Below are 23,151 nucleotides of genomic sequence, written 5' to 3'. Positions count from 1 at the left end.
GGATCATGACCAAAGCCGAAGGCAGACGCTCCCGACTGAGCCACCCAGGTGCCGGAAAGTGATTTTAGCTAGTAAAAGTGATTTCAGAATTTTGCCCTTCAGAACTGTAAAAGAATAAATGTGTGTTTTCTTAAGATGCCAGGGTGCGCTAATTTATTATAGCAGCAATAGGAAACTAATAAAACCCAGTGACCCTGGGAAGAAACACAAAGCCCATTTGTGGCCTAAGAGTTTGCTCCTGGAAGACCTGGCAAGCCCAGGTGGCGCCAGGAAGCTGCATGGCTTGGGCCAAAGCAAAGAAACTGTCTCTGTTGTCCGAGGTGGAGCCCAAGCACCAGGCATGCTGGGTGCAGCTTCCCACCCCCTCGGCCAGCTAGTGATGCCCTGGCCCACAGTCCCTTGGGTGCCCTTCTCAGTGTGGGTCTTTCTGGGCTTGGGCAGAGCCTCCATCCTTCTTCCCTCAGCCCATGTTGCAGCAAGCTGATCTCCTCCTGGAACCTGACCCAGACCACCTTTTTTTTTTTTTTTTGAGAGGGAGATTGAACACAGAGGGAGGGGGAAAAGCAGACTCCCCACTGAGCAGAGAGCCCAGATGTGGGGCTCTATGCGGGGCTCATCCCAGGAATCTGGGATCATGACCTGAGTCGAAGGCAGCCGATTAACCAACTGAGCCACCAGGCGCCCCCTGATCCAGACTTCTAAGGCTGCAGCCTATCTGGTGGCCCTGGGTCGCAGGCTTGTCCTGCCCCCTCAGGGCTGAGGCTAGGGACTGCTCAGAGCTCCAGTATCTTCCCACTATCCCACCCTCTCCCAATGCCCCCCCCCCCCCGCCCCACCACCTGAGGGTAAGTGTGCAAGTCTCTGGGGTGGATAAGCCTGGGTTTCTTCAGAACCTCGCCCCCTCTGGCCTCTGACCTTGCAAGGGGAGAAGAGGCCAGGGAGGGAGTTCAAGTGTACAATGATGTGTGATACAGTTCAAGGTGTGTGATGCAGACACAGAGGGGTGGACAGGGGCTGGTCAGGCCCCACACACAGGCGGTGGGTATAGGCCTGGAGCCCTCAAGTCTTCTGGAATCTGGATTCCTGGCAGCATGTTCTCCTCTTTGCCTCCCCTGGCCCTGCCCCCCTGGTGATCCAGAGGTCATCACAGAGGAGAGACGTGGGTGAGGGACAGAACTCAGAATGGGGTCAATGTGGACGCTGCCACCCACCAGTGGACCCACAGGGGGCTGGCAGAGAGAAAGGGGACCACCTCCGGTGGCCCTCTGTGCCTGGCACAGCCTCAAGCTGGACATGCTTCTGTCCCACCCACTGTGCACCCCTCTTGCCCTGGCTGCAGTCTTCCAGGATCTACAGGGTCCTGGTGAAGTGTGGATGACAGTACCTCAGCCCCCCCAAGCCCCTCCAGCTCCCTGGCCCTGCTGCATGGGGCTGAACGTGGGTGTCAGTTCATCAGTGTGCTAGGAGGTGGGGGCCAGTGAGGGCTGCTGCTGGTCTGGGGCTGGGCCTGGAGTGGGGAGCCACAAGTGTTCAGTCAGAGCTGGACTCTGCTTCTGCAGCCTCCATCCCTCTCTGGGGGCCATGTCCCTGGGAGTGATGCTAATAGGAGCCCGCCCTTTGCTCTTCTCCCTCTGAGGGCCCAGGGGTCAAGGAGCACAGACTGAAGACCTGGGGGCATGTGTTTATTTAGCAAGCAAGGAGGGGTTCCATCAGAAGGGCAGCCTGGGAAGCAGCTGGTGGGCTGTGTGGTGAGAAGGGTCTCCGGGCTCTCTCCTGGTGTCCGGGTCGGTGGAACAGCTGGGCGGTGCCCTGGGCAGAGGTCAGCGTGAGGGTGATGGGGTGGAGAGAGACAGGGGACACCTAAAAGAGAGTCAGAGGAATAAAGAGGGCAGCAGTGCTGGGCAGGGGGGACAAAGGCAGGCCTGGGACCCCCTCCCACTGCACTCTAGCTCCCATCAGCCCCTTCCTGGGCCATACTCACCGCATACTCATTCACTTATCATCGATGCACTGGTCTGTGGGGGACAGAGTGGTCAGCATGGGCAGGAGTGTGTGTGGGGGGATCCCTGACCTCCAGGGCCCCTGTGCAGCCCCTGGGCTGCCCTGGGCCCCAGCCTGGCCAGCCGCAGAAGATTTGGGGGTTCCCTTCAGGGATGATGCAGCAGAGGGGTGGATGATGGGGGCAGGGGATGGGGAGAGAAGCCAGAGGACAAGCAGAGCTGGGTGACACCCATTCTCCAGAGGAGGCAGATGAGGCCCAGCCACGTGCCTACTTGGGCACCAGGCCTTCTGCCTGTTTCCCTGCTGAGTCCTGACAGCCCCGGCAGCCTTGGGGAGGCACCTGCCAAGGCCAGGCCAGGCCACCTGAGCACCTCCCAAGTCAGTGGTGAGCAAGCCCCAGGGCAAAATGGGTGCTAGCCCAGGACAAGCAGACCTGGGTAGAGGGGAACATGGCCAGGCAACTAGATGGGAAACTTGGACCCGGGCTCTCTGTCAGGGAGGAATCCTTGGGGCCCACATTGCTGGGTACCCCGCAGACCCCTGGGTGAGTCAGGGTCTTCTTGAACCCAAAGTGGCTCCCAGGGGCTCCAGTGACTGCAGTAGGGGCCTGAGTCTCCCCTCTCCCCCTTTCCCTCGTGAGGCAACATCAGGCCCGGACAGTCCCCATGTCCCCTTCTCCTCTCCGTCGCTGGCAGTTACCAGTGGGGACAGGGAAGATGATGTGGTCATCGGTGAGGCCCAGGGATTTGGCAAAGCTGGTGAAGTATTCCTTCAGAGCAGTGGGCAGCTGCTTGGTCCTCCCTATGGTCAAGATGGTCAGTGAGTGGGCAGGCGAATGTTCCATAAATATTGTTGAACATGGGAACGAGGCCTCAGAGCCCTTCCTCGTGACGGGGGTGGGGGTGGGGATGGACCTGCGGGAAGACACCTCACCCACCTCCCAGGGGCTCAGAGTAAAGGGGACCTTGGGGGCTGGGTGGGATGGGCCTCTTTTCCCCCAGCGTGAGCAGGAGCCGGGTCCCAGAGGCGGTAGGTGAGGACCCACCATAGAGGGTGATCTTGAAGTACTCCTGGTTTTTGTAAACTTTCTTGAAGAACACCATGGCAAACTGGTTGTAGTCGGTGGCCATCACCCGCACGGTGTAGCTCTGCACTCCGACGTAACCTGCAGGGTGGCCGGTGAGGGGTCAGCCCACCCTGGCCCGGTGCGGGAAACAGTTTTTTCCTCCCCAGCCCCCACAGGTCGGCATCTATGCCCCCTGGAGACCCGCCCCACTCAGGACTCACGCTTAATGTTGCCCAGGGTGAACTGGCCAGGCAGGGAACTTGGGACAAAAGTTCTGATCCAGTGGTCACAGCGCTCGTTCCTGTGGAAGCAAATGATGGGTGGGTAAGAGGGTGACCGTCCAGCAGTGCCCGGGTGGCTCAGTCGGTTAAGTGTCTGACTCTTGATTTTGGCTCAGGTCCTGATCTCAGGGTCCTGGGATCGAGCCCCGAGTCAGGCTCTGTGCTCAGCACATCGGCTTGAGATTCTCTCTCCCTCTCCCTCTGCCCCTGCGCCAGCTCGGGCGTGCACACACACACACACACACACACACTCTCTCTCTCTCTAATAAATAAATAAAATATTTTTTAAAAAAAGGTGACAGCCCAGGGCGCCTGGGTGGCTCAGTGGTTGGGCGTCTGCCTTCGGCTCAGGTCATGATTCCGGGGTCCTGGGATCGAGTCCTGCATCGGGCTCCCTGCTCCACAGGAGGCCTGCTTCTCCCTCTCCCACTCCCCCTGCTTGTGTTCCCTCTCTTGCTGTGTCTCTGTCAAATAAATAAATAAAATCTTTAAAAAAAAAAAAAAAAGGTGACAGCCCACCCTGCTCCGATGGGTCTGGCTTTTCCCCATTGAACCCATCCCTGCCTGTCCCTGCCTGCTCTGTCCTGAGCCACCTGACTCTCCTTCCAGCACCTTACTGTCCTTCCCTCTTCGGGGTCCCCCCCCACCCCAGGGATTTATCCCCTACCCTTATCTTGTGGCTTCCTGCTATAACCTCTCCTGTGGGGTTCACCCTCCAAGGCTCCAGTCTGCTCAATGCCAGGGACTTCCTTAGCTCTTGGGCCAACCCTGACCTCTCACGTGCATCCTATCTGATCTCCCCAAACCTGCCCTTCTTCTGTTCCTTGCACCACAAATGCTCTAGCCTCATCCCCCAAGTGACAGAGTCAGAAACCCATAGGAGCTCGGTAATCCTTGGCTCTCCTCTCTAGGTCCTCATCTGCCCCGACCCTGGTCATCTCCCACCTGGGACTGACCAGCCTCCCTCTTTCCTCTCCCTGCTGCAGCCAGACCCGCTCGTCACCAGATCCCTTTGGTACTGGTGTCTGAGGACCCTGCCCCTGTGGCCACTGCCCCCCTCTGGGCTGTTCATCAGCCCCTGCTCAGGGCACCCATGTGATGGTTTCCTGAAGGAGTTGGCTCCCTCCTCAAGGCCCAGCCTAGAGACCACCTCTCTGGAAGCCCTTGACGAAGCCTTGGGTGGGATTCCAGGCTGGATCCAGTGACCCTCCTCCCACTCTAGCACACCCCTGCTCTCTCCATCTCGTTCCCCTAGGACTGTCTGTGTGTCTGCGCTGAAGTTACCGATATATGTGGAGCTAGCGAGCGACGGAAGGGATAAATGCCGGGGGATCTGGTACCCAGCAAAAGGATGAATGTCCACCTCAGCTTCAGTCACCCCTCGGCTTTGACATCAGTCTGCCTCTCGGACCCCCAGGACGGTCCCCCCACCCGGACCCCCATGCCCTCCCCAGGAGGTGGTGGCTCTCACCTGATCAGGGTGGAGGTGACATTGTAGCTGTGGTTGTCTTTCAGCTTGTAGGTGGTGGTGTACATCTTCAACTGGGCTCGTTTTTCTGTATTAATTGAATTCCCTGCTACACCTATGACGTACCATTTTCCCTGGAACTACAGGGGGGGGGCCGATGATAGGCGGAGCCCAGGAACGGCCCCTGGGGGCCCCTACTGCTCCGTCCCTGCAGGTACCTCTAGGCAGCCTGACCAGGAACCAGGAGCTCCTCTAACCGGGCAGCAGGGACCCCGACTGGCCACACAGGCCTACGCTGATGCGGCCGCAGGAGCTGGGGGCCACCAGGCCAGGAGAGAGCCCTGAGTCTGGTAGGGACAGGATGACCCTCGGCAAGTGGCCAGCTGAAGTCCCTGATCCTGTTTCCTCATCATGCAGGAGGCCTGAAGATGTTCCCACCTTGCAAGAACTGTGGGGATTATGGAAGGGATTGTGGACCTGGGAAGTTCTGCTCAAGTGACCTTCTTGTCAGCAAAGTTGGGGTGGAGATGGGGCCATGGGGTGTGCTTTCCATCAGGGGACCCAGGGACAGGCTGAGCTGAAGCCTGAGCCCATCCTGCCCTGACACTCTCCCTAAAACTCTGTCTCTCCCACCCTCTGTTCATACTCTGCCCCTCCAGGCCCCTTACCTGGTCATCCTGGAAGTCAGGCTGCAGGGGGATCTTGATCAGAAATGGGGCTGGGATCAACTCTGGGGGAGAGTCCTGGGCCTGAGCCTGCAGGGCCCCCAGCAGGACAAGGCCCAGCCACAGGAGACCTCGGGCCATGACTTCAGGGCTTAGGAAAACTGGTGTGCCAGATGGCAGCTGAAGAGGAGAAGCTAGTGAGAAGGCTGCCCCTGGGGGACCCTATTTATGGTCCCCTGGCCAATGGCTCACTCCAGGGTGGAGCGAATTTATCCTTTGCCAAATCCAGGAAAGGTGAGGCAATTGCCAGCAACTCAGGCTGAAACATTTGGCAAGCTCTCGGTCCCTTTCCCCCAGGTCAGGATTATGCAAGATGAGGGGCCCGAAGGCCAGGGAGGGGGGGAGGGGGCATTCCCCAGACCTCCACATCTCTGGCAGGGACAAGGACTCCTTTGTGTGTGGTCCATCGTCTCCAATCTGGACAAGTTGTCATCCCTGACCTCTAGGAGCCTCTGCTCAGCCCAAGCCCAGGGTGGGGTAAATGCGAGAGGCCCCCTTCCTGCACCCGATGAAGGCAGACAACGCTTCGCACCAACAGAGTATGGGCTACTGATGAGGGGACAGAAGGCAAGCTGAGGACAAGGCAGAAGCTGACACCCCACAACCCCCCCCCCCCACGGGATATATGTGACTTTCCTCAGGCACTCCTGGCTGCCCTAAAGCTAAGGAAAGGAAAAACAAATACTTAACTTCTAGAGATCACAATCCTGCAAGACACGAGTCTCCCTCAGTTTACAAATGTCTTAGCAATCTACAAGAACAAAGCATTTCTATCAATAACCTAGCTTCCAGAAGGAAATGTAGATACAATTAAATGTCCTTATAACTGTTATAACCAGTTATAAGGCTCGGTCGGTTAAGCGTCTGCCTTCGCTCAGGTCATGGTCCCGGAGTCCTGGGATCGAGCCCCGCGTCGGGCTCCCTGCTCAGGCGGGAGGCCTGCTTCTCCCTCTCCCACTCCCCCTGCTCGTGTTCCCTCTCTTGCTGTGTCTCTCTCTGTCAAATAAATAAATAAAATCTTAAAAAAAAAAAAAAAAAATTCTTTCTTGGTCGTCAGCTCTGGACCTCACCCCACCGAACCTCACTTATTCCAAAACCTCATCACTACCTCCTGGTTCCCTCCAGGAAAGGGGAGGCAGCTGAAAGTGGACCTTCCTGGCAGGGAAGGACAGAGTATGTGCCCTGGGCTCATAGAGCCCAGATCCTGGCCTCCACCCAGGGACCCCACACCAGGCCCTGGCCCAGGGTGAGATACCCTTCCCCCAGTGAAGGCCTATCGGCAGTGTTCCTCCCCTCCTCCACAGCCCACCAGCAGGGGTGGACCCAGACCTCAGCTGACCCCTAAGGGACTCGGCCCCTCCTGTGGGCCCCGTGGACAGAGACCCCAAGCTGGGCCTCCCAGCCACAAATGAGACAGTTTGACAAATCAGAGCTCTGAGTACGCAGTCCCAGCTCCATCCTGGTCGGGAGACAATGAAGGACATGCCCCATGCACTGGGTGAAGCAGGCTGGGGGGCTGGGGCCTAAAGGGGGGCTCTCTACCCTGCTGCTCTGGACACCAGGTACTTTGGGTCACAGTGAGTGCAAGGACTCAGCCTCATCCATGAGGCAGCATTGACACCATTTGCTGTGTCTGGCCACAGTCTTGGGCTGTGGAGCCCAGCGGCCTAGACCTGGGCCCCCGGAAGTGTTTCCGTCATGGCTGATCCCAGCTTTGTCCTGGAGGGAAGCAATTTCCTCATGGGAGCCTGGTTGTCCACGGGAGGCAGTGAAGGGTCCCAGCCCCTGGGCAGTGTCTCCTCGAAGTCACCAGGAGAGCCGCCTGACCTGAGGCGGAACTGAGGGCTCACTGGCCTCTGATGACTTCCGGGGCCTCATTGGCTCTTCTACTTGCTACAGGGAACCAGCTCCCCTCATCTGGGCTTTGGGAGGTAGGCAGGCCCTGAGGGAAGGGACTCTGGGGGTCCTGAGATGGGGGGTGGGGGCAGCCTCTACCTCCCTGACGCCAGGAAGTCCCCCAGAGGACCCCCGCCCTCTCAGGCCTGTCAGGGTGATGAAAGAGCAGGAAGTGAGGATGAGCAAACTTTGGAGGAATGATGTTGCCACCAAAGCCCACGTGCCCTCTGAAGGTGCCAGTGACCACCTCTCACCCCTCTCATCGCCACTCACAGCCCCAGGAGCTCCACCTCTGCTTCCCTCTCTGACCTTAAAAGGTATCTTTGAGTTTGCAGTGACTGCTGGATAGGAGGGTGACTGACAGAGGGAGCCCCAGTAGGGACGGAGCAGCGTCCCTAACTAGGGAGAGGCAGTGCCTCTCTGTCACTGGACAGAATATTCTAGACTTGAACAGTCATGAGGTAGAGTGGCCAATGCTCCCTTGGTATGAACCCCCCAACCCCTGCTCACCAGGGTACGGAGTGGGGAGGAATTAGGGCCAGGTCTGCAGCCTGAGAAAACCAGGGCCAGTTGCAAGAAGGGAGAAGGCCTGGCTCAGGGGCCCTCAGTAGAATCCTGACCCCCGAGGTGCCGCCCACCCTTGCCCAGCCCAGCCCACCCCACCCCTGCCAGTTTTCCCTTCTGTAAAGATAGCTGCGTTGCAGATGCTGTGAGGTGTTGAAAAGAAAACCACAGGCCCAAAATGGATTCACTTATGTTAAGGGCCCTACAACAGCAAGCCAAAACCTAACGTCTACCCCAATTGCAGTTTCGGGCCCCCTGCACTGCCCTCCCCCAATGTAACCTTTGACCAGCCCACATGGAATTTCTGGGTCAGCACCACGAAATTTACGGAGAGACCCCTTCCATTTCCCTTAGAAGGGTGACCTTGGGGGCACCTGGGTGGCTCAGGTGGTTGAGCGTCTGCCTTTGGCTCGGGTCAAGGTCCCAGGGTCCTAGGATCGAGCCCCGCGTCGGGCTCCCTGCTCGGCGGGAGGCCTGCTTCTCCCCCTCCCACTCCCCCTGCTTGTGTTCCCTCTCTCGCTGTGTGTCCCTCTGTCAAATAAATCAATAAAATCTTTAAAAAAAAAAAAAAAAGCGTGACCTTGCCTAAAACAATGGACTCTTTGATAATAGTTTCCTTTTTCCTGTTCCTTCTCTACCTTCAAAAACCTTTCCTTTTCTGCAGCTCAACAAAGCTCCGTTCTATTTGCTAGATGGGACGCTGCCTGATTCATGACTCGTTCAATAAATCCAATTTGATGTTTTAAATTACTCAGCTGAATTTGTGTTAACAGAGGCCAGGCACACACAGGGGGCGGCGTCTCTACCTGAGGCCATCTCGGAGTTTCTGAGCAAACCCAGTCTTCTTGTGGTGCTGACTCCAGGCCTGTCTCGGGCCCACCGGCCTTATCTGTCTGTTCTTATCTTTGTGTGGGCTCAGCCTCAGCTGACAGCTGGTGATGGCCACCTCATTGCCCCTTCCTTACCTAGCTGCCTCGCCCCTCTGCTGACCCAGCCCAGGAGCCGAGGGAGGGGTCAGAGTGAAGGGGACGAGGCCTGTCCACGGATTTGAGGCTAAGCAGCGTGCTGTGTCCCAGCCATACTTTGTGGGGATCCAAGGACGGTCATGGCCATGGCTACTGCAGAGATCAGGCCAAGCTGTGGCCAATCCTAGCCAACAAGATGTGGGTGCTGGGCTGGTTGGAGCCGGAGGGGAGGGGACCAGCTGGGTGTGCCCGCTGCATTGGGCCTTAGGAAGGGAGGAGTTCTTGCAGGGCTGTGGGGGGAGGGTAAGGTCAAGATGTCCACCCACTTCATGCAAGCTGAGATTCAGCACTCAGGGACCATAGGGGAGTTCTCCTGGCTTCCTGCCACAGAGAAACACAGGTGTGGATGCCTTTTCAGTTTCCGCCATTGCTCCAGAGACCCAGAGCAGGACTTGGAAGGCCCAGCCCTGGCTTCTCCCAGGAGGGACTTGGCCCCAAGGCTTCTATGTGACGTGTTGTGGACTCACATGAGTGAGCAATGTGGCCTTCAGGGTCCTGTCTACCCTGGAGCCCTTGGATTTGGCCAGAGTCCAGACAGAAGGTCCACACCATGGTCCCCCTGAGTGCTGGGGAGATGCCCCCAGGAGACCAGTCACAGCCTCAGCAACTCAGTGTCCAGAGATGAGCCTTCCTTAGCCACTGCGGGTCCAAACACCCTGGAAGGGGAAGGCCTGCTCCTCCAGAGCCTTGGCTTGAGTTTCTGGTTTCCAGAAGCAGCTTTCCAATCCCCAGACCCCATTTGTCATGTGAGGGCTCACCAGGGAGCCTCAAGGATCTCCTGGCTCCTGTCCCTTCCACCTGGCAGGGACCCTGCCTATGGAACGGCTCTGAAAGGCAGCCCCTCCCTACACCTCCCACAAACACCCACTGAGTTCCTCCCTATGCAAAGGTCCTTTGGGCCCACTGGGCAGGGGCCTGCAGGCCCTGCCATATGAGGTCTGGGCCCAGGGCTGCCTCCTCAGTCTGGCCCTCAGGTACCTGGCCCAAGCATGCCTCCTAGCTGGATGCTCCTGCCTCTCTCTCTGGGGCCTGGACTCCCATGCAGGCTAGAGGGTCCATGATGACCACAGTGGGGACTGGAGGCCACTGCTCTGGGCAGGGCCTGCAGTGGGCACCAGGCATCTAGCAGGTGGTGGGTAGACACTGGGTTCCTGTGGAGCTGGGCAGGAGGCACCTCTTCCTGGCAGGGTCCTGGCGCTGGCCAAGACCCGGCTCCTCCCAGCTCTGCACCCTTCCTGCCTGGGCTGCAGCCCCAAGCACCCCAGGAAAGAGCATCTCCACCTTGGCCACTCCGGGGTCACCCCCATGCTTCCTGCCTGCCAGGCCCTTGGCTGGGGCCTCTGCAGGACAGCATCCAAGGTAGTTTGTGTGAGAAGTCTGGCTCTCCCAAAAGGCAGATTCTCCTTTGTACCCCGAGAGCCCAGGACCCACCAAGAGGGTGCCCAGCCCAGGGGGCAGGGGAATGGGTTCTGGAAGGGTGAAAAGAGTACAAATGTCTGAGAGGTACTCAGGCTCCTTCGAGGTCCTACTGGGAGCTCAGGGGGTAGGGCTCCAGCCCTTCTGCCCCTCCCCACTCATCCCAGGTTGAGGAAGGTCGGGGTCACAGTGGTTCCTCCTCACACTCCGTGCTTATGTCACATGTGGTAGGGTCTGTGGCTGGGCCTTTCCCTCTGGAGGAGGGGGTCATGAGACAGGTGTGACAGGTGAAGGACGAGGTCAGGCCCCAAAGGGAGAGCATGTCCAGCTTCATGAGAAGGTGCCAACTGGGACCAGTGGAGAGTGAGGTAAGGGGCCAGGAGGCTGGTGCGGGGGTGGAGGAAATGCCGAGAACATGCACCAAACCCTCTGCAGAGGCCAGAGGACACAGGGCACAGGTCTGGGTGGCTCTCTCTGGGCCCAGGGTCCTTCAGGTTTTGGGTGGGCACTGGCCGCCCCCCCAGGTCAGTGCAGCTGCAAGGGTCCCTCCCTAATTGCTTAGCCGGGTCTGCCAGGACTGGACTGTCCCATGGCTCCTTGTTCTCTGCCCATACACCTTGGTCCCTGAGCCCTGGCCTGAATGCTTGTGTCATACCCGCCCCCCATTCCTATGTTGAAAGCTGATCCTCATGCAGTAGGATTTGGAGGGGGGGACCTTTGGGAGGTGATTGGATAAGGAGGGTGCAGCCCTTGTGAATGGGATTAGTGCCTTTATAAGAGACCCCGGAGACCTCCCTCACCCTTTCCACCACGTAAGGACAGTGAGAAGGCAGCCACCTATGAACCAGGAATCAGGCGCTCACCAGACACTGAATCTGCTAGTGCCTTGACCCTGGACATCCCAGCCTCCAGAACTGTGAGAAATAAATTAAAACAATTCTTTTTTATTTGAGTATAGTTGACACACAATGTTACATGAGTTTCAGGTGTACGACATAGTGATTCAACTTCTAGTGATGCTTTGCCTCCCACAAGTGTATCTACCTTCTGTCGCGTGCGATATCATGGACTATATTCCCCAAGATGCACATGAGAAATAAATTTCTGTTGTTTATAAGCCATCTAGTCTGTGGTATTCTGTTATAGACTGAGATAGCTACCTCCCCACACTGCTGGATCCCCCCATCCTGGGCCACCTCCCCCTCCCCCACCCCTCTGGAGACCCCTGTCTTGGGCCACCTCTTCCTCCACGTCCTTAGGTCCCTTGACTCAGCCATACCCTTGACCTCTCCAGAGCATCCTCTCCGAACAGTGAATTTCCTACTTTTAGCATCTTCTGGATAGGCTGATTATTTCCCAGATCATCAAATTACTGCAACAAATCACCACAAACCTTTGGCTTAAATTAACACATTCTGAAGGCCAAAAGTCAAAAATCAGAAGTTCACTGTGCCAAAATCAAGGTGTGGGCAAGGCCACACTCCCTCCGGATGTTCTAGGTGATTGTTCCTCGCCTCTCCTAGCTTCTGGTGGCTGCTGGCATTCCTTGGCTTGTGGCCCCACTGCTCCAACATCTGCCTTCACCTTCCCTTCTCCTCTGTGTGTGTGTGATCTCACACTTGTGATGACACGCACAGCCCACCCGGGTAATCTGGGATGCCCTCCTCCTGTTGAAATCGCAACTCACTTAAAAGGTGGAATAACAAGAGGCAAAGAAAGGAGAGAAAAAAAAGGAGAAGAAAACGAAGGGAAAGACCAATCACTAGTTTTGAATATTTGCCTTCTACTATTAAAATACTGGTGAGTTGTGAGAATAATTTTCTTCTTCTCTTAGAAATTTGAAAACCAAATGCACTCTGTCAGATAATGAATCAGGAATTAGAACGTTGTCAGTCTTCAAGAAAGGAAAAAAATCTGGGCCATACCAAGAAAAAAATAGCTTGTTCTGTCTGCTTTTGGAGAGAGTAATGTACACATTTAATTTATACACTTTGAAAATCAGACATTAGTACATTAACCATTAAGACATTTTTAAGGGCGCCTGGGTGGCTCAGTTCGTTAAGCGACTGCCTTCAGCTCAGGTCATGATCCTGGAGTCCCTGGATCGAGTCCCGCATCGGGCTCCCTGCTCGGCAGGGAGTCTGCTTCTCCCTCTGACCCTCTCCCCTCTCATGTGCTCTCTTTCTCATTCTCTCTCTCTCAAATAAATAAATAAATAAAACCTTTAAAAAAAAAAAAGACATTTTTAAAAAGTAGTAATAAGGACAAAAAAATCTTTAACTTAATCACATCTGCGAAAACTCCTTTTCCCAATAAAGCTGTATTTACAGGTTCCAGGAACTAGGACATGCATATATCTTTGGGGGGGCCATTTTTCAGTCTGCCATAGTCCCCTCGATCCATACAGACCCTTTCTTCCCACACCCGGGGCCCCACCTGTTGTGTGCCCCACACCACAGATCTGCTCACAAAGGGACGTGGGTTCATTTCAGGAGGGGCCCAGGGTTCTGGGTGGCCTGGCCTGTGTGGGCAGCTGCAGCCGGGCTGCTCAGAGAGCTCCTAGCCTCCCCAGGGGAGGGTTATCAAAGCTCTGCTCTGTCCCAGGCAGGGCTTCTGGGTGCCCTGGAAGGTACTGTGGCTGCGTGTGGAAGCCTTGGCCTTCTCCTGGTGTCTCCTCCTTGTCCTGCCTCATGATGCTCCCCTTCTTGCATGGCTGAGGCTCCCCACAGGCTCCCAAGTGCACACCAAGCGGTCCCTGTTGGGGGGGGGGGGCGGGAGGCTTGTGCCATATTAGGAGCAGTGGGAAAGAGGCCTCCCAAAGGGTCTTGCCAAGTATTCAAGGGCCTTGGGGTCCTTCCCTTCCCTGACCAGAGCCTCTCCCCTTCTATCTATGAATTATCCCCCCTAAGAGCAGAGTGGGAGGGAGCTGCTTCCTCCAGCTCCTGCCCAGGGAAGCCTATTTTAGAGTCATGGGGAAGGTGGAGGGCTGACTTCTGAACCTTGGAGATTATAGACTAGAGTCAGACTACTGCCAAGAAAAGTTAAGGGGCTGGCTGACTCAGCCCCTGCTGGAGAGCAGAGAGGGGGCTGCCGCCCCACAAGGGTGGCAAGGAGGGGTGACTGGTCTTCCTGTGATCTCCCTGTAGCCCGAGTGGACTTTGAGCAGGATCTATTTGAAAAGCAAAGCAATCTCGTGGGGCACCTGGGTGGCTCAGGTCATGGTCTCAGGGTCCTGGGATCCAGCCCCAGGTTGGGCTTTCTGCTCAGTGGGGAGTCTGCTTCTCCCTCTCCCTCTCTCTCAAATAAATAAATAAAATCTTAAAAAAAAAAAAAGCAATCCTGGCTGAACAGCAGCCTGGACACTTTTTTTTTTTAAAGATTTTATTTATTTATTTGACAGAGAGAGAGACACAGCAAGAGAGGGAACACAAGAGGGGGAGTGGGAAAGGGAGAAGCAGGCTTCCCACCAAGCAGGGAGCCCGATGCGGGGCTCGATTCCAGGACCCTGAGATCATGACCTGAGCCGAGGGCAGTCGCTTAACCAACTGAGCCACCCAGGTGCCCCCAGCCTAGACATTTTGAAGAGCGCTCCCTCTGCAAGACAACCAGATGTAGAGTGAAGCACACATTGAATATCTGGCTGGGCTCACAACAAACAAGGCCCATGCGTAGTCTTAAGTGTGTGCTTTAGAATAGGGAAAGGCTGCAAAGGCATGAGCAAAGTGTCCTGAGTAAAAGTTTAGAAAAGAAACCATAGAATAAATGCAAAGAAAACAGAATGAGAAGGGGAAGAGCAGAAATTAAGAAAATAGAAACAAAGATACAAACGGAATATCAAAGTCAAAAGCTGAAGTCCCCTGGGCATTAAGCAGGGCTCTTTGCTCAATGCTGGCCAGAAAGAGGAGGCCCCCCGCTGTAATGAATGAAGAAAGAAGCAGTGTAGGAACCAAGGGCAGTGAGCCTGCCCTAATATCCTGCTTAATCTTGACCAAGAGGACCAAAGGAAAATTCTGCCAAGTATTTCAGTGGAGGTGCTGGTCATTGGGTTTCCATTCTATGTTTGAAAGGTGGGGCAGTTGCCAGGTGCACAAAAAATAGGAGTCTCTAGGGCACAAGCCTCTCTAGCCTCCAGCTTCTCCCCATTCATTAATTTCCCCCCAAATCCTGACACATCTCAATGCAGGACACACTAATCATTATTCTTATTTTACAGATATGGAAACAGGCTGGAAAAGGTGAAAAACAGCTGATGGTTCTCTCTCCACATCCCTCCCTTCGACACCTACTCCCACCCCCCGAAGTGCTGGGCAGGCAACAGGCTGCTCTGTAAGCAGGTCACATTCGCCAAGGCTCCGGGTCACACCAGCAAAGGTGGGAGGAGATGCTGACTCAGCAGGGCGGGTTCGCCCACCCAGACAGCCCCTCCTGCTAAGCCGAGACAGCCCACCCGCCCCACCCCCTCAGGAGCCCCCATCTCCACAGGGGCTGCAGGAAGTGGCTGCAGCAAATGCCAAAAGGCGAGTGATCCCGAAGCGGCCTCAGTTTCCCCATCTGTAAAACGGGGCCGGTTGGCCGCAGCTCTCCGATGCTGCGGTTTCCAGGGACCCACTCGCAGGTGCTCGCCCTGAATCCCCGGCCGGCGCCTGCAGCCGCAACGCACCCAGGGGCGAGGGGTGGGAGGGCTCTGCGGTCCCTTCCAAGCCCCCAGCCCGACTCCGCTTCCCCTTCCCAGGAGGGCAGCCCTAAGAAAGCAAAGGGCGCTTCAGCAGCCCCTCTGGGTCACCTGCTTCCCCGAAGCCGTCGTCCTCGCCTTCCGCGACCCCCTCCACCGGCACGCCCAAGTCCCCGTTGGGGCCCGACATTGCGGGCTCGGGCGCCGCGAGGGCCGAGCGACGATGCAACGCGGCGACCGTCGCACTGACAGCGGGCGCCGGGAGGAAGGTGGAGGCGGCGGACAGAACGCGGGGCGAGCGGAGCGGCACCGAGAGGAAGAACGCCAGGAGACCGCCGGGTCCGCCGGACGCAAGCCCCGCCCCCACCCGTGAGGCCCCGCCCACCACGCCCGGAGCTCCGTCCCTACCGTAGTCCAGCTCTCGCGCTCTCTCCCGCGAGCCCAGCTCTGTCCCCGCCCCGCCGTCAGACTCCGCCTCTCCCCGCCCACAACCTGACCCGTCTTTGAATCTCCGCCTACTACTCGAGCCCCGCTCCTTTCCCGGCCTCCGGGAGGGGCCATCCGGGGCTGCCCGCCGAGAAGCCTAGGTGTTGGGGGCCTGTGTCCTCAGCTACGGCGAGCAAGCCCGGCAGAGGGGCGGGACAGCCTGGCACCTCCGCTCTGCGCATCCTGCCGCTGGACACTGCGGGTCAGCGTGCCGGCGCCACCGCGTGGGCGAAATCTGCGACACGTGGTCTCTAAGACCCCGGTGTGTGTATGGAAAATTTTATGGTTCGGGACACAGAAGAAACAGTGCAGCGGCGCGGGAGGGCAGAAAGAGCCCGAGTCGCTGGCAGCAGCGGTGGTACGGCTGTTTCCGCGGCCCTCCTCACCCGATGCTATGACCCTTTTTCTGACGCTCTGAAGGGCTCAATCTCTTTCGATTGGTTGCATGAGATAGAAGTTAATAAACACACATTTCGGACGACGCTGGGACCCAAAGTCAACACGACGAGTTCCCGCATTCGGCCCGGGTCACCGCCGAGAACGGTTATAGCTCATGTTCAGAAGCCGGGCATTTAAAAAGCGACTCCCAGACATCCCAGAGTGTGTTTCTGTGGCTCTCAACGGGTGCGTGGAAACCGGGCGCCCGGGACGCACGCCCAGTCCCTCCAGGGCTGTTCCTTTCCCCCCTCGGCGTCACTGTCACCCCTAGCAACCCTCCGGAGATGGAGACCCGCCCCTTTAAGGGGAGCCCGATCCCCGGCCGTCTTCGTTTCGCGCGCCCGCCCGCAGCGCCGGCGGAGCGAACATGGCCCAGGCTGCGCGGGCGCTGTGGCCGGTCGGGCACGCTCTGGCCTGGAGGCTGGGCGGTCGCCTCCCGTCGGGGCTCCCCGCGCAGAGTCGGGTCGGCTTCGCGGGAGCCGCGGGGGGCCCGGGCCCCGCGGCCACCGCCCGCAAGGGGAGCCCGCGGCTGCTGGGGGCGGCGGCGCTGGCCCTGGGGGGCGTCCTGGGGCTGTACCACACCGCGCGGTGGCACCTGCGCGCCCAGGACCTCCGCGCCCAGCGCTCTGCCGCGCAGGTAAGCCCGGGCCGCACCCAGCCGCGGGTAGGGGTGCTGGGGTCAGCGCCGAACTTCGGGACTTCTGGCGGGGTCAGGTACCACCTCTTCCGTCCGTTCGGCAGTGACCTTGGGCAAGTGACTTGGTTTTAAGTATCTGAGCACTTAGCGTCCTCATCTGGGCAATGGGGTCGCCACTGTTGCCTGCTACCTAGAATTGTTGTCTTCGTCTTAGGGTCGTTTTCTAACGTGTTTTTAGACTTTTCTAATGAAAAGATTTGGAGATTACAAGAAAGGGAAAGAAAGCCTCCTTCAGAGTTTATTACTTTGTAAACATTTTGTCGTCTGGGAAATAATGAACTTTCCGTAAACCCTCCCACCGTCTTCAGATCATAAGGTTGTGTATTTGTTTATTAGTGTTAGTATTTTTAGGGAACCGATGACCCTTAGATTCCAGGCCCTGAGACAGAGAGGGGCAGGGAGGTGTCCCCTAGCCCAGTGATGGCAAAGGTGCCGCCTTCCTGGGCTCAGGGGAACAGGGTGGTAGGAGGGGAGTGGAGTTCTCTGTCTCTGCCCACCCCGGTGGTCCAGCTTCAGCATCCCATCTGAATAGTGAGGGAGGTGGACTGCCGCTGTGGCTTTTAAACATGAATATGCAGCGAGCTTACCTGGGGCTCACCTACTGAACTCGCAGATCCAGGCCCAAGGCCCAGATACAACCCTCCCCCCTTGGAGATTTGAGGTAGACCCCACTCTGGCAAATGCTGGGCTCTGCCCCCTCATCCAGAGGGTCCCTTGGGTTGAGGGAGTTTGGGTGGCACACCTGAGGGGGGTTGTGATGTCCTCTTGGGACAGGAGGGAGAGGAGAGGTGTCTGATGTTGAACAGAGACCGGAAGATTCATCCTACCCATACTTCCTGCCTGAGGAGGGTGTTGTATGGGCTCTTAAGGATGGACTGTCCACTGCACGAGCCTGCTCCCCACCTCCCTGTGTCTCCCTTTCTCTCTGCCACCTACCCCCCTTCCTCCTGATGTTCTCAGGATCATCCCAGAAGACTCCCTTGGGAGAAGTTTGCTCGGGGGTGGGGCCGGGCACCAGGCCTCAGAAGCCCCCCTCCCTCTGCTCCCCGCCCAGCTCTCCCTGTCCAGCCGCCTGCAGCTGACCCTCTACCAGTACAAAACGTGTCCCTTCTGCAGCAAGGTCCGCGCCTTCCTCGACTTCCACGCCCTGCCCTACCAGGTGGTAGAAGTGAACCCTGTGCGCAGGGCCGAGATCAAGTTCTCCTCCTACAGGAAGGTGCCCATCCTGCTGGCCCAGGAAGGAGAGAGCTTGGTGAGCCTCAGGGAGCAACCCCCCACGTCCTGGGTTGCCTGTGGTACCCCGAGGCAGGCCCTGCAACTCTGAACAATGTGGGCGCTTTGGACCTTGCTGAGGATTATGAACCAGCTGGGCCCAAGGGAGGCAGAGCATCACAGAGCTCAACGGTGTGAGCTCTGAAATCAGGGTGGTCCAGGCTCAAGGTGGGGCTCTGCCACTCACTGGTTACATGACTTGGGGCCAATCACTTAGCCTCTCTGGGCTTGCTTCTTCATTAGTCAACAGAGGGCTATACTCTCCAGTGGCAGGAAATGCTTGGCCCAGTCCTTGGCTCCTAGCGTGTAGCTTCTGGAGTCCACCCTGCCCCCGCCAATGCTTGGGAGGCCAGGCAGGTGAGTGGGCAGGGCCCAGAACTTAGGTCCTCCCCACACCCTCCTTCGCATTAGCCACACTTGGGTCTCCCTTACTCAGGATGGGCCTGAGCCAGGAGACTAGGTTCTGTGGGGCGGGGAGAGCTCCGTGGGCATCGATTTTGGGGATGAACCCCCAGCGATGGACAAACAATGCCAGGGTTCCACCGGACCAGTTTCCTCGAATGCCTGGGTGTTTATTTTTAAAGAACTCTGGTGATCCTGCTGGTGGCTCCAGGACCCACTCCCCCAATTTAAACCACCCTCTCGTCCTCCAGCAACAACTGAACGATTCCTCTGTCATCATCAGCGCCCTCAAGACCTACCTGGTGTCCGGGTAAGGAGCCCCTAGAGGCCCAGGCTGGTACTGCATTTTGTCCCTTTTATCTCCCAGGAGGCCTCCCCCAGGTTCCTCCAGGGGAGCAGGGTGGGCATTGTACTCTGAAATACCCCCTTCCTCTCCTCTGCACATCTCCCTCTGTCACGGAGATGCTTCTGTGTTTGCCCCAAGTCCCTCTTTCAGGACCTCCTCTGGCACCCACAAGAGGCCAGAAAGCTTTCGTGGGTTGGTCGTGGTTCCCCTCCGGAGCTGGGTCAGGTCGGGGTAGACATCCACCCCAAGCAGGCGACGGCTCAGCCTCCCACAGGAAGAACTAGTTGGGGTGAGACTCTGGCTGTCTCCCAAAGGCAGCCCCTGGAACACATCATCACCTACTATCCACCCATGAAGGCTGTGAACGACCAGGGGAAGGAGGTGACCGAATTCTGCAACAAGTACTGGCTCATGCTGGATGAGAAGGAGGCCCAGCGCATGTATGGTGGGAAGGAGGCCAGGACGTAAGTGAGGCTGGGGCAGGTGCCTGGAGGCGGCAAGGGCAGCGTCTTTCCGGGGGTTGGGGGAGAGGCTGAGCGAGACCCTGTGAAGGGGGACCAGTGTGGGAGACCAGGAGGGCTGGGGCCACGGCCAGGGCTGAGTCCACTTCAGGAACTCCTACTCAAGCCTCAGTTTCCCACCCATACGCTGTGCGGTCTAGACAGTGCACCTGCTCCCACACCTCCCGGGCCCCGACTTCAGCAGCCCACCTGGCCTGCCCTCTGTCCCCCCCTTGTCCACAGGGAGGAGATGAAGTGGCGGCAGTGGGCGGATGACTGGTTGGTGCACCTGATCTCCCCCAACGTGTACCGCACTCCTGCCGAGGCCCTGGCCTCCTTCGACTACATCGTCAGGGAGGGCAAGTTCGGGGCATTGGAAGGTGCCGTGGCCAAGTACATGGGTGCAGCGGCCATGTACCTCATCAGCAAGCGGCTCAAGAGCAGGTGACGATGCTTGTGTGTGCGTGTGTGTGTGCACCTGGGGGCCTGCTCTCCCCAAGCCCCTAGTCTAAAGCCACGCCGGGGGCTCAAGGTCAGAACTCCAATTGCCTCCAGCACCCCAGGGGGAGCGGACTGGCCTGGGTGTCTGCTCTACGCCTTCTTCTGTTGCTTTCTCGTGGTCAGGTCTCTTGTCCTTCTTTGGCCATGGCCTCCCTGTCTGGGGCAGATGATAACTGATTTTTGCAAGTGTGATGCCCCTGGGGGAGCAGCCCTGGCCCCCTGGCCTTCCTGTTTTCCCCACCTGGGAGGAGGGTTCCCCCGATGGACTTCCCCCTTCCCCACCAGGCACCACCTCCAGGATGACGTCCGTGAGGACCTCTATGAGGCTGCCGACAAGTGGGTGGCAGCCGTGGGCAAAGACCGGCCCTTCATGGGGGGTGAGAAGCCGAACCTGGCTGATCTGGTGAGTCTGGTGGGGGCAGGGGGTGCCCAGACTTGAGGGGCCTGTCTGGGCAGAGGAAGCCCACATGTAGGCAATACCTACATCTCCCAGCTTTCCCGCTCTGGAGGCACCTGGCTCCATCCAAGGAACTGTCTTGGTTCACATCACTGACGGGTTCAGGGGAGGGGTTGGCTTCAGGCCCAGCTGGATCCAGGGGCCCAAGTGGCAGTACCAGGGCTCGGCCTCACCTGTTGCATCTCAACCCCTTGGAGTTGCTTGCACCCAGCGAAAGTCCTGGGACAGTGTCTTGTTGGCCTGGCTTAAATGCCAAGCCTTGAAGCAATCCCTCAAGCCGGGGTGGAATATGTTGATCGCCAGGTCTGGGTCTTAGAGCTGGTGGGGTTCCCCTTTTCTCAAATCTCAGGACCTGAGAGTGGGGCAGGACGTTTTCCCAAAGGAAATTCTGGAGGTGGAGTTTGTTGCCCAGACAGGTCGGGGGTGCAGGGCAGGCAAAACCTACAGAAATCCCACACACTTCACTCAGAGCCCCAAGTGCAAAATTGGCCGTTTAGTGAGCTCTCTCAGAGAGGAGAGGTGACGGGCCCCAGGGCACACAACCCGTGGAGGACAGGGCAGGAATGGACCCCCCTCTGACCCCTCCCCCAGGCGGTGTATGGCGTGCTGCGCGTGATGGAGGGCCTGGAGGCTTTCGATGACCTGATGCGTCACTCCCGCATCCAGCCCTGGTACCTGCGGATGGAGAAAGCCATCGCTGAGGCCCCCCAGTGACCTGAGTGTCCCAGGAGGGGTGGAAGACAGCAGAAGACGCTGGCTGCCGGGGACCAGGACCGCTGGGTCAGCACTTGATGCTGTGCAGTGGGGGACGGGACCGTTCTGCCTCCCGCCTGCCCCCACCCCTCCAGCCTCCCCCCGCTCCAGCTTCTAGCACTGGACACCTGCTGAGGCCCTGGGACGCTGGGGGACAAAAGCCAGGCTTGATTTGTGTTCACAGCCCCCCTGAGGGGCACAGGAGGCTACCCCTCAGCCCCAGGTGGCTGACCCACCCCTGCCCCCTGTCCTGGGCCTCCCTGCGCTTCAGCTGTTCTCTGGGACTCTCAGTGGCCTCTCTGTCCACACCCTGGGGGTGGGAATCGGGTCAGGCTCCTGCCCTGGACAGGGGAAGTAGGAATAATCTGGTTTATGAGGGATCTCATCCCTGGCTCCTCCTGGTTCCGGCTCTTCCCACTGCCCCCGGGACTGGGTGTCATGTTCGCAATAAAGAAAAGGTTTGCTGCTCCCTTGGAGGCTGTCGTGGGGTGAGTGCTGTGTGTGCTTGCTGGTTAGCAAAGGCTTCCGAGCGAGGCCACGCCCGGCCCTGCTGGTAACTACTGTTTGGCCAGTGCTTACTGGGTGTCAGGCCTGGGGTGAAGGACTTCACAGGCTTTGTGTCACAGGGACCCCGGGACACCACCACAGGATAAGCATCAGGGAGGCCTGAGGTGTCCCAGGATTCGGGTCCAGTTGTGCCCCTCGCTGTCCGTGGGACTCTGGGCAGTGATGTCCCTCTCTGAGCCTCCATATCCTCATCCGTCAAATGGGCATAACGATAGCCTCCACTTCAAGGGGAAATGGCGAGGGTCTGAGCGTGAGATGCGGGTCAAGTGTGGAGAAGGACGCCCAGCTCAGAGCAGGGGCTGGAGTGGTTCCAGTCCTGCTCTACACGCCGGGGGAGCAGGGTTCCGAGAACCTCTGAACCTCTGAAGCAGGTGGGCACCAGGGCTTCGGTCTCAGGCCTGGGGAGGGGGCCCCGGGACAGGGAAAAGCCAGCTCTGGGAGCGAGTGGGCGCTGTGAGTGGAGCCCCGTTCAGAGCAGAGCCCCCAGGGTCGGGGTCCCCGTTCCCCTGGTTCCCATAGATGAAGAGCACAGTGGCCTCCGGAGGCCCAAGAGGTGGCCACTGAGCTGAACTCTACTGGCTGGACTCTCCCATTCCCCCAGGCCTCTCGAGAAAGTCTTAAATTTTTATTTTGTTAATTTTTTTAAAAACATAAAAATAATTCATGCTCCTTGTGATGGTAAGCATTCAAATAAGGTAGAGGCCTGGCGAGCCCTCTGGAGGCCAACAGCCTAACGTTTGGAAGCAGCGGCCTCCGTTTCTCCCGCGGAGCCGGTGGGCTACCTGCTCGTTCTCGTCCCCGTCACGGGTGCCTGTCCGCGTGGGCACATGTCACGCTGGCTCGTTCTTCACGGCTGCGGAGTGCTCGGCTGCGTGCATGCGCCAGGGCCCACCGGCCAGGCCGAGGGAGCACCAGCGTGTCCGGAATGCTGTTCCCCGAATCAGTCAGGCCTTAAGTCCTGAAGGGCCTTTGCTCCAGGGACCTGGGGTGGCCTGTGGATCCCAGAGCGTGCCTCAGCAGGAGAGGCACCCGCCTGCACCCTCTACACCCTCTCCTCCACCGAAGGGTCTCCTTGAAGAAAGTCCAAGGACTATACTAGCTAGACCTGCTCCCCGTGACTGGGGCTGGAGAATGGCTAGTCAACCCAAGGCCCAGGGGACACCGACCGAGCGTGCTGCTTTCACTGAGTATCCCCCCTCTTCCATCCCAGAGGACAACCCTGCCTCAGTTTCCCCAAATGTTCCTGGGGCAGCCCCTGGGTGTATTTTCCCACAACCACTAGAGGGCAGTAGAGAATGTGAAACAAGGCCTCATGCTGCCACCTTGTAACCAACTTAAGCATTGCATCTTATCGGGACAATCTTTGTTCTTTAAGGACTCTATTTGCCCACCGGTAAAATGGGTTTAGCAGGTGAGGGGTCCGAAAATGGGCAGGCAGGGAAAGTCACACCTCTCGGCGGAAAGGGCCCCAAGGCAATAACCTCTGCCCCATCTTTGGTCACGCTCAGATCGGGGCATGTGCCTGTGGCCTTGATGGCTGTAGAAGGCCGGATGGGGGAACCCTGCCAACACCTGCTGTGGCCTTGGGCAAGCCCCATCTTTGCTCATCCTTGGGCCA

General features: G+C 58.0%; 2 protein-coding genes across 7 annotated transcripts; one reads left to right on the top strand and one right to left on the bottom strand.

Moving 5' to 3' along the window:
* Nucleotides 1-1,665: 1,665 nt before the first annotated feature.
* On the bottom strand, nt 1,666-15,753 carry LCN2 (lipocalin 2). Its single transcript, XM_078061818.1, has 8 exons — nt 15,523-15,753; nt 5,485-5,661; nt 4,820-4,956; nt 3,289-3,368; nt 3,047-3,166; nt 2,701-2,802; nt 1,982-2,015; nt 1,666-1,860 (listed from the first exon to the last, which is right to left on the bottom strand). The coding sequence occupies exons 1-7, from the start codon at nt 15,673-15,675 to the stop codon at nt 1,993-1,995; spliced, it is 792 nt and encodes a 263-aa protein (XP_077917944.1). The 5' UTR covers nt 15,676-15,753; the 3' UTR covers nt 1,666-1,860; nt 1,982-1,992.
* A 622-nt stretch (nt 15,754-16,375) lies between these two features.
* PTGES2 (prostaglandin E synthase 2) lies at nt 16,376-21,442 on the top strand. 6 transcript variants are annotated; one of them, XM_036102674.2, is made up of 7 exons: nt 16,376-16,675; nt 17,790-17,987; nt 18,661-18,719; nt 19,070-19,219; nt 19,499-19,699; nt 20,042-20,159; nt 20,805-21,442. In XM_036102674.2, the coding sequence occupies exons 1-7, from the start codon at nt 16,406-16,408 to the stop codon at nt 20,925-20,927; spliced, it is 1,119 nt and encodes a 372-aa protein (XP_035958567.1). In that variant the 5' UTR covers nt 16,376-16,405; the 3' UTR covers nt 20,928-21,442. The 6 variants fall into 6 exon arrangements, with proteins under 6 accessions (XP_035958567.1, XP_035958569.1, XP_077917943.1 ...); XM_036102676.2 differs by having other exon boundaries at nt 16,379-16,675; nt 19,074-19,219; XM_078061817.1 differs by having other exon boundaries at nt 16,380-16,675; nt 17,852-17,987; nt 19,074-19,219.
* Nucleotides 21,443-23,151: the final 1,709 nt, after the last annotated feature.

Source organism: Halichoerus grypus, chromosome 14 (genome assembly GCF_964656455.1).
Source record: "Halichoerus grypus chromosome 14, mHalGry1.hap1.1, whole genome shotgun sequence".
Taxonomy (NCBI): Eukaryota; Metazoa; Chordata; class Mammalia; order Carnivora; family Phocidae; genus Halichoerus; species Halichoerus grypus.
This window is presented reverse-complemented; position numbering and strand designations above follow the sequence as displayed.